Source organism: Buceros rhinoceros, unplaced genomic scaffold, assembly GCF_000710305.1.
Source record: "Buceros rhinoceros silvestris isolate BGI_N320 unplaced genomic scaffold, ASM71030v1 scaffold38573, whole genome shotgun sequence".
Lineage (NCBI taxonomy): Eukaryota > Metazoa > Chordata > Aves > Bucerotiformes > Bucerotidae > Buceros > Buceros rhinoceros.
The window spans coordinates 8,542-18,619 of NW_010402525.1; the positions used below are offsets into that span (position 1 = coordinate 8,542).

At 46.3% G+C, this 10,078-nt stretch overlaps 1 protein-coding gene across 1 annotated transcript in view; it reads left to right on the forward strand.

The window, feature by feature from the left end:
- Positions 1-10,078, forward strand: part of WRN (Werner syndrome, RecQ helicase-like) — a gene marked incomplete at its 5' end in the record, with an annotated part of 25,408 nt that overhangs the window by 7,934 nt on the left and 7,396 nt on the right. The window contains 13 exons of the mRNA XM_010132663.1: positions 430-541; positions 1,102-1,516; positions 2,175-2,255; positions 2,843-2,987; positions 3,943-4,018; positions 4,396-4,463; positions 4,774-4,882; positions 6,509-6,577; positions 6,858-6,940; positions 7,657-7,763; positions 8,188-8,375; positions 8,570-8,747; positions 9,309-9,490. Coding sequence (XP_010130965.1) covers positions 430-541; positions 1,102-1,516; positions 2,175-2,255; positions 2,843-2,987; positions 3,943-4,018; positions 4,396-4,463; positions 4,774-4,882; positions 6,509-6,577; positions 6,858-6,940; positions 7,657-7,763; positions 8,188-8,375; positions 8,570-8,747; positions 9,309-9,490 — 1,813 coding nt within the window. The remainder of the gene's footprint in view (positions 1-429; positions 542-1,101; positions 1,517-2,174; positions 2,256-2,842; positions 2,988-3,942; positions 4,019-4,395; positions 4,464-4,773; positions 4,883-6,508; positions 6,578-6,857; positions 6,941-7,656; positions 7,764-8,187; positions 8,376-8,569; positions 8,748-9,308; positions 9,491-10,078) is intronic.

Genomic DNA, 10,078 nt, shown 5'->3' on the forward strand with positions numbered 1-10,078 from the left:
TTCACTGGGTTAATTTCAATTCTGCTGATGCAGGGACAAGACAGGCCACAGAACTGTACTTGTTATGAAATAATGTGTTTCCTGAGGCGTGTAAATAGGACTCAGTTCTTTTAGAGCGACTCAGCACTGTTTAATCAATTAGAAAAGTGATTTGGAAATCTTTCCTTATGAAGCACAGAACTAAACAAAAACTAAGAACTGTCTGTAGCTTATGATTGAAAAAGGTGAGGGCAATTTGTTTCCTGTTTTTACTGGCTGAACTTCACTTTTCTGTCCAAGGCAGAGGTGGCAGCACTATCCCCTCTTCTGGCTTTGCTAAAGGCTGTTTTAGCCGCGGATCTTGTAGAAATGCGGTTACTTGAGTGGAACTTACTTGTGTACAGATGTTAGATCTCAATTGCTGTGGACTAACTCTGGCCCTTCTTACAGGTAACGCATTGTCAGAGGGTGTGAAGGAGCGCTTGTCTTCCCTAGCTGAGGAGATGACAGACCTGGCTTCTCGCATCCCTCTCTCTTCTGGACAACCTGAAAATTGGCAGAGGTTAGATTTCTGCCAGCCTGTCTCTACCTCAGCTGTAAGATGAGCATTTTGTTCTTGACCCCTCAGGTCCCATGCTGCAAAATACGTGTGCCTTAAGAGCCGGCTGTTATCTGCTCATCCTTTTCCAAGAAAAGAAAGCATAATGCACTTGGTGGGAAAATAATTGTCTTTATACACAGGAACGTGGGTTTTTCACTGGTCTAATTGTAGTGAGTTTGACACTGAACTTTGCTGCACAGTCTTGTACAGCAAGACCACCTTTGATAAACACTCAGGTCTCTTGCATGACTCATGATGTGTCTGGAGACTAGATACGAGTGTGGGGCAATACCACGGTGTTTTCCAAGAGCCTTTATAGGTTTTCTTCACTGTAAAGAAACCTTAACTTTCTTTGCCTGTAAGTGGAGTGCCAGGTGCATATGAGTGAGCCCTTATGTGCAGTTTTGGACAGACTGTCTGGAGAAACAGACTGCTTTAGAATCCTCAGTTCTGCTTGTGGCTAACTGTAGTAACTAACTGCCGTTATGGCTTTGTTTTACCTTGCTTGTTTTACCTTCTAGGGCTGCAGGAATACTAGCTGCCATCTCAGAGAATGTAAACACCTTAAGAAGCATGCTGTTTGGTTCAGGTTCCCCTCCTGTACTGGAGAGGAGCTGTGGCATGACTCCAACAGATCTTAAAGCTGAGTCAGCGAATACTGAAGCACAAAAGGTTGAAATGCCTGAATTTGCTAAACAACTTGAAGGTGACTTCAACATCTGCTCTGATGCTACGCTGGCTGCCCTCTGGGAGGGAGATGGTAATGAAGAAGAGGCAGAGCGAGATCACGCTGTTGTGAACAATGGGGCTGCAGTAGCCAGCTCTAAGGACAAAGCAGACCGAGATGACTTCATGTCGCTAGACATTACTGAGCAAGAACTTGAGGTCTTGGAACGTCAGGCTGCAAAAGAGTTAGTCAACGAAGCTGTGCCTGAGGTAATGAGAAAAGCCCGCATTAATCATGGACACTCAGCAGAGGAACTCATCTTGTCCTTAATTTCCCCCAAGATTTAAACCAATTTCTTTCCAGAGAGAAAATGTAGGTGTGCTGGAAGAAGGGCTCAGTCTGGGAAATATTTGTGGAGGTAGTCAAGCACTCAGCTGCTCCTCAGTCATGTGGTAGGAAGGACCAGTACAGAATACAGAAGTCTAATAGTCTGATTAGTTTTCCTTTCAGTTGTTACTGTTATCAAAGTATTTCTTGCAGTACAGGGGCAAATTCTGGACTTGAGTGTCTCCAGCATGGTCATGAATAAAAAGCAGATCTTCCTGGAAGGGGTCTGCAGGCAACAGTCTTCCTTGTGACTGCTGAGTGTGGATGGATGCCTCTGAAATGAAAAGCTCATTTCCTTCTGTTCCAAGAGTTTCCCACATCTGCTGATAACTGCTGGTTTTGTCTCTTACTACAGAGCCTTGTCATGTTCCAGTATTGCTTTCAGATAATTTTTAACGGGCAGGCATCAGAGCTGGGTGTTGAGCTTGAGTTGTTTTGGGGAAGCAGCAAAGCCTGCAGTGAGATGGTTTAGAGTATGTACAGAAGGATTTGGGTAAAACAGAAATGACTTTGCTGATAGGAAGATGTGTTTGTTCTTAGGAGGTGTGCTCCACAGACAACGAACAAAATATCTCCTGTGTCATTGAAAGTGATGAAGAGCTGGAAATGGAGATGCTTAAAGTGAGTGCCCTGGGGGTTTGTGTGTAATTTTTTTATTGATGATGCTTTTGGGTAACAGCAGAGGTGAGGGAAGATGAAGCAAGGCAGTGTGCTGCAGGTGCTGCTCACCTGGGCTGTAGATCAAAGAGCTCTGCAGGACCCTTTAAACATGTGTTTACTGGTATAACTTTTAGTTCTTGAAATGATTTAGAAGTTGAGTCTTGTTTTTCTTTACCTGGGCTTTTTCCCTGATCCCTCTTCTGGTTTTTGCCTTAAGTCATTTCTCAGTGAAACTTGTGCCTTCATCAAGTTAAAAGTCAAAAATCCCCAACTGTTGGTTTTATAAAGTAACAGATTTGGATGTCTTCAAAATCTCAAAGATGTTTTTTGCAGAGAAGCAGCAAAAGCTGTTGTAATGGTACCCAGAAAAAGGCTCTTGGAATTTGCTGCTGAAGTAGATTGACCACTGCGCTTTGCTTCATGCGGTGTGCCACTAGATCTACTTTCGTCATAAAATTTAAAGTCATGTGGCCCTCTGTCATTACCTCAGACACACATTGTGTCTACCCCTTGGTGCTCCAGAATAACTTTGTCTCCTGGTTTCTCAGTCTTTAGAAAATGTAGATGACTCCAAAGGAGATGTAACGGAAAGAGAGTCTGATCAAGCCAGGAAAACACCTGACACAGAATTAAACGCTGTACCAGAGAATGATGAAGATGAAGGCATTGAGGAGGAAGAGGAGGAACGTTTGGGTATGTGTTAAATTACAGTGCACAACTAGATAGAAATCTGCTGTCTGTAGAAGGAGATGTGGAAGCACAGCTACCTTTTGTCCTTGGCTGCTTCAAGCAGGAAGTTAAAGCTCATCGGGGTTTCTAAGCAGACCTTGTCTGCGTGTCAAGGTGAACGTTCAAAGGTGTCCTTGGCAAAGCATAGTTGCCTCTTGTAATGAGCCTTAAACACTATGTGAGTGAAACTGATTTGGGGGCTGTGGAGGTTGTGCAGAACTGAGGGAAGCTGTTCAGAACACAGCAGAGGGGAAGATGGTACCTGCACTATGTTCTTGTGCTCTCTTCTCCCACTGCTGCTGCTTGGTGACAGAACGCTTAGGAAGTTCTGGCTGAGGAATGATCTTGACCTAGTGCTTTGGAGCTGGCCCTGTGCGGACAAATCAGATGGGGAGAAGAGGCTCAAATGTGAGGTGAAATCCTCCTTGGCTTGTTGGGTCAGTCACCAGGTGAAAGCCTCCTTCCCTGGTCGTGGAGGTCAGGCTGTGGACCCTGTCACTGAGTAACAGCATCAGCCGGGGAAAAGCTGCTTCCTTTCTCTGAGCACAATGGGCACAGCTTTGTTAGCGGCTTGCTGTGTTGGGTGTTAATTAGTGTAACTTCAGGAGGGTCCTTAAAGACATGGCTAGTAAAACAGCTCTAGTACCTCATCTGAACACACACAGCTATGCATTGCATTACCCAGGGCTTTCTCGTTAATCAAGCTGTGTGTTCTCCTCATGCAGCCTCTGCGAAGAGCGTGCTTGCTTTCTTTAATCCTTTATTCTAGCCTGTAACTGTCTTCAGAGGTCAAGGATCTTCAAAGTTTGCCCAAATCCTAGGCCCTGGCCATCACTGACCACGCACAGACTGTCAAGACCGTGCTTTGTCTTTATGGTTTAATCCCAGATGAGGTTCTTTCTCCTCTCTCCCACTAAAGATCCATTGCTGCCATTACCAGGTGAAAGCCACGTCACCTGTCTGAAGACTTATTTTGGGCATTCTTCTTTTAAACCGTAAGTACAGTTTCAGTTAGTGTTCTGTGATACAGTTCCTTAGTCTCTGCTCCTTTGTTCGGTGGCTCTGAGGAGGGACCGGCTTCTGTCTACCTCATGCGGGGTTAATCTCAGTGCAGCACGGGCTTGCGTCCTTGATTGTTGCTGATACGGGAGGAGATCTCCCTGGATGGTGCTGGATTGCTTTCTGTGTATGACTCAGCCTAAGGGCAACACTTGAGGGGGAAGCTGGTTTACTCAAAACTTGTTAAACTTTTGGAAATGAGAGTAGAGGGATAACCATGGTTACCTACGCTTGTGAGACTACAAAGGGATGGAAATTCCATGGGAAAACCGAGGGCCTGTTTACCATCTCTTGTGTTGAATTTAATTTGAAGGGTCCAGTGGAAAGTGATCAATTCTGTTTTAGAAGACAGAAGAGATAATCTTGTTGTCATGGCAACTGGTAAGTTACCTTTACATCCTGAGCAGCAGTGGAAAAGCTTTTCCTTTTTGGGGAGCATAGGTCTAAAACCTGGAGACTGTCCATGGCTCATATGAGGAGGAAGCCCTGATTGAGACTTGTTTTCTGTCCTAGCCTCTGCCCTTGCTGCAGAGAGGGGTATCAAATGGTTGCTGACAAAATTTATCTCATGTCTTTGTTCATCTAGTTGCATAACAAAGATCCCTCTGATTTGTTAGGGCTTCACAAGATGAATTATCTTACATAGCTGCATAGAAAACGTCCTGTTTCACTCCTGCATTTTTTCTTTAAGGCTATGGAAAAAGCTTGTGCTACCAGTTCCCTCCAGTTTACACTGGATGTACAGGAATCGTTATCTGTCCTCTTATCTCCCTGATGGAGGACCAGGTGCTGCAGCTGACGTAAGTAATGTGGTAGCAACAAGTTGTTGTCATATAGCTTGTGGCAACCCCTGGCGTCTGCCTGTGGCGGTTCTTGGTGTGGAAGGTGGCAGCTTTGCCCGGCAAGCTGTCTGTCAGCATATCCACGTGCTCCTCCAGGAACATGTGCAGACTGTGTCAATAGGCGAAGCTCTCTGGGTCTGCCCAGTAAGAGAACCATAGGCTGAGCCTGCCAAGGATGTGCGCTGGTGGGTGGTTCCTGAAGGTGGATCCTTCGCAAGTGTTTCTGGATTCACGGGCCCTTTTAATGCAGACTGAACTGATGGAGGAGCTTCACAGACTGTTTCAGCCTGTGAGAGTTATGTCAGAATTGAGTAGGGCTTCCTTTGGGTCTGAGAAGTAACACCTGGACACCGCCGAGCTGGAAGCTGTGGGCTCTTCAGATCAAAGTTACAGCACAGGCTTTTAAGACAGACCGTGTAGTAGATCTCTAACGCTGGCCTCTGCAAAGGTCTGATGGGGCAGCTAGCCGGTGACACTGACTTGCTCTTACATGAGCAGCTATGGGTGGTGTCAAGGAAAATCGCTTTGATTTTAACACCTGATAATGCTTTCTCTCCCTGAACTTGCTTTCTGCTGTAACAGCTTTTCTCTTCTGATGCTTTTTCATTTGTGCTGGGGGGTCATGCTGAGTTGTCCAGTTCATTCCTGCCTTGTCCAGCTTGGGAAGAGCAGGTCTTTTGTGAAAGAGGATTTTGTGAAAGATGTTTTGATGTGAGGAGCATCAATTGTCTGTGGCATTTTCTGCCGCACATCATGACTGTGCGGATAAACGTCTGGACAGCCTAAGCTGGCTTTGCAGCTAGCTCCTTGACCAAGTATTAATCAGCAGGGTGTCCGTATGCATTCAGCTGCTGCTTTGGCGTAGAGGCGGCTTTCCTGAGTGGGAAGGGCTTATTCACTGCCTGCTCAGTGGGTTGTTCGTTTTGAAGGCTGAGGAGACTGAATTTCTACAACCGAAGGCAACTGGTTGATTAGTCTGTTGGTCTGGGTGCAGTCCCCACAAGGGCTGGAACAGAACAGTGAGGGGAGAGAAGCTGTGGAATCAAAGGGCTGGAATATAACACAGAAAATCCCCCAATTAAGAGTTCTGGGGTCCTGAAGGAGGTCAGACATGAAGTGGCTAGGCTGGTACACAGAACTTTTGTCATTAAAAAGCAGCCACCTCTCTTGGAAGTTGGCTGATGCAGCACCAATGGCTCACAGAAGATTGAAAGGTGAGGCAAAAATTGCAAGCTGGTGATAAAGGAACAAAAGAACATACACTGGGTGCATTTTCTTCTCTTGGCTTTTTTTTGTAAACGTAGCTCTTCTGTGAGGAAAAGGGTCTTTTTCTCTGATTCCTTACTGCACCGATCAAGCACGTGTGGTGTTAGTGAGGAAGCAGAAGAATGTTTGGGTGGCAGGAATAGCCATGGACCGCTTGTGCTTTTCAAGAGGTTTTTCCCCACACAGATCCTTGGAACGTGGCAGTCTCTGGGCAGCGTGACCTTCCTTAGTGACGTCCTGGTGGAGAAAGAGGCGGGAAGCTGCGGCAGAAAGCACTGAGGGTGAATCTCTTCGTGACTGTGCTTCTTGTTTCCGCAGGATGTCAGGGATTCCAGCTTGCTTGCTTGGGTCAGCTCAGTCGAAAAACATCACAGAATGCATCAAAGCGTAAGTCTTGGCTAAGCTTTCTGGAGCTGCTGCTTCTGTATTTGTCACCAGGTCACCACAACAGTCCCTGTTTGATCGAGAGGCTGGTTAATCTCCCTGCTGCTTTTCCTGTAACGCTGTGTGCTGCTTTGCTTTCCATGGTCTTCATCCTCTTGACCTCGTTCACTCTCCAGAAGTTCTGTACTCGTTCTCCCATCTTCCAGACAACCACTGTTTTCTTCCAGTGGGTTGAGTCGTCTGGGGTTTTCCCTTCGGTGATGCTGTATTCTCCATGTTTCAGGGGTCAGTACAGAGTCATATACATGACTCCAGAGTTTTGTTTGGGGAACTTAAACTTACTTCAGGATCTCAACCAAACTATTGGTAAGTTGGAGATAAGGTTGTGGATGAATTGGTGCAGGAACGTTAGACAAGTTACTGGGAAGAGAGGTGCTAAAACACTTGTCTTTAAACCACAGGTAGTGATGTGTATGTCGCTAAATATTTTAGTGTTTCAAGTGTTGTCATCTTGGTGATCTTTCTCAGAATGTAACAAAATTGTGCTTTGAAACACTGTAGTGCATCTTAAAATAGCTTTTCCTCAAAGATGATGAGGCTGATGCATCTCTTGGAGTAAATTGAAGGCATGTAAACTCTTAAGATGACTTTTTACTAAGGAGCTGAGTTTCCAGTACTGTAGGCAGGGAGGCCTGTCTAGGGAGAAGATGAGCCATCTGAAGTCCCAAGAGAATATGCTTGGCTGCCCTGACACTGGGGAGCAGGGGCTGGGAAAACCTCTGGTCGGAGGCAGCTCAAGATTTTACCCTGTTGTGACAGGTGTTGGAGATGTGGAGCTTGGAGAAAGAAGCACAGATGGTGGAGGGCTTGTCTGTGAAAGCGCTTTGGCCTTTCTACAGAAGAGGCCATGACAAAACTGGGCTTGGAGAATCAGTACAGCAGAAGGTGCTCTAGAAACAAGAATTTGGGTGGCACCTTCTCAGGAAAACCTGAAACTGAGCAGAACGGGGTATTGCTATTGTGTTGCTTCCTGTGTTGGTTTGTCTTGTTCACATTCTGTGCTGTGGTTTTGTGCCCACCAGGTGTTACCCTCGTAGCTGTGGATGAAGCTCACTGCGTTTCCGAGTGGGGCCATGACTTCAGGAATTCCTTTAGGAAGTTAGGCTTGCTAAAGACGGTTCTGCCATCGGTGAGGTGATGGTGTGTTTGATGTCCACTGTAAGATTTGTATGATACCTATCTTCTGAGATTGCTCTTTGGGTGTACTTACCATGCTGCTCTGGAGTCTCTGCAGTCCCTGGCAGTGACTGAGCTTTAAGACTTTTTTCCAAATGCTTAGAAGAAAGATATTATGTACCTGGACTACCAGAAACTTCTGGAAATTAAATTATCGTGGATCCTTATGCTGTAGATGATGTCTCCGAACTGCTGGTTTGATACTGAGGGATCTTAACTGGCTGAGCGGCTTGCAAGAGCAAGCATCTGTGATTTCTAGATGTTCCCCAAGCATTAGTGTGTGAGCAAACAGATTGAAGTTCCTTTTGACATGTAGTTTCAGTTTTGGCTTCTGGTTAAATATCGGTGAGTTCTGATTCTTTTACTCTCCCTGGCAGGTCCCCGTTGTTGCTTTAACCGCCACTGCCAGTCCGTCGATCAGAGAGGACATAGTGAACTGCCTGAACCTGCAGAACCCCCAGGTGATGTGTACTAGTTTTGACAGACCTAACCTGTACTTGGAAGTTGGACGACAAAGTGGGGATATCCTGAAGGATTTGAAGCAGTTCCTGACTAGGAAAGGAAGGTAAGGATTTAACCCTGTGCCTGTGGATCCCTTGGGTACAAGTGGACCAGTTAAAATCTACTTCACTTTCTAAATCCCTGGGAAGGTGGGCTGCCAGAAGAGCTGCTTTGCCTTTCCAACTAGGTTCAGTCAGACCTTTTGCAGAAGGGCGGCTGCTTCTGTTCTATGTATTGACATGTTGCTGTTATTTACAGCAGTTCTGCCTATGAGTTCGAAGGCCCCACTATCATCTACTGCCCTACAAGAAAGGCCACCGAGCAGGTTGTGTCTGCACTGGTTAAACTCAACGTGACCTGCAGTGCTTACCATGCCGGTCTGGGACTCAAACAGCGGAGAGACACCCATCACCGGTTCATGAGGGATGAAATTCAGGTATGTAGGAAACTAAATCCACTTGGTCCTATTTATAATTGCAGAGTTTCTGGTAGGGGAAAATTTGGGAGTATCAGCATGTGTTTCCCATTTACTCTGTCTCCAATTCTGGGCAAAGAAATGGCTGGTCTGTGGTGACAGTAATAGGATTCCTGGCTTGTTTCAAATTCCTTTAAGTCTCAATCTGGGGAAAGCTGGAACAATATCATCCTCAAGTTCCGGGAGCTGTGGTATTCCTCCTGCAGCTAAGCAGGGAAAGAATTATCCTGGCACTTCTTGTGTCCCTCCTCACAATAGGCTTTGTGCCTCAACTGCTTGAAAACACTCTTGTGTGCCAGAACACATCATCACTCCCACATCTCTAATCCTGTGCTGATGCTCTGACCAAAATCAGACTTATCAGGACTGTGGAAGTGGAATGTGAAGTGAGTTTGAAGCTGTTGTAGTTAAGGCTGAGTTTGAGTCCGTAGCAAGATGTTGTCACTGAGTGTGTGAGCATCAGTCCAGGCTTATTCTTGATGCTCATTTCAAAACGTTCCCCATGTGGCTCCTGTGTTGTAGTGTGTTGTGGCTACAGTGGCCTTCGGGATGGGCATCAATAAAGCAGATATCCGGATGGTGCTTCATTACGGTGCCCCAAAGGAAATGGAATCCTATTACCAAGAAATTGGGAGAGCTGGTCGTGATGGGCTTCCTGCTTCTTGTCACGTCTTGTGGACAGCTGCAGACTTGGCTTTCAACAGGTAAATGACTGAAGACAGCAGCTCTGACACAGCCAAAACAGACCCGAAGTCAGAGGAGCAGGGTGGGCTTGCATGAGAACGGGATTTATTCAGAATGGTTCCAAGCCCTTTCCTGCTTGTGCATGGTGCCAGGTATGCTGTACTTCTAGAATAGATTCTAGAAGAATCCACGAGCACACTAGTGTTACTGCATTCATCCTCATTCAGGTTCTGCTGTCTGAAGATGCTTTGCAAGGCAGGCAGAGGGAAAACCTGGTTGCTTGTCCTGTAAATCATCTGGCCTGGTTAGAGCCAGATGTGCTGATGCTCTATTTTATGTCTAAATGGAGAAATACTTTCTTCTGGGTAGGGGAGTCCTGTTAACTTGGTCCATAGCTGGTGGAGGACTACAAAAGTGTCTGAACTTGGTCATCTGAGCTTGTCTCAGCAGGCTGCCGGAGTCCATGAAACCATACACTTCCCTGCTGTTTTTTTTCAGGCAGTCAAAGTTGCTTTGCTCAGCTCGGGGCTGGTCTGGTGTAGCTGCAGTAATGTGGTGCCCAGCACCTGCAGTACTGGCTGGGTTTCCCCCGCGCGAGGGGCAGGGCG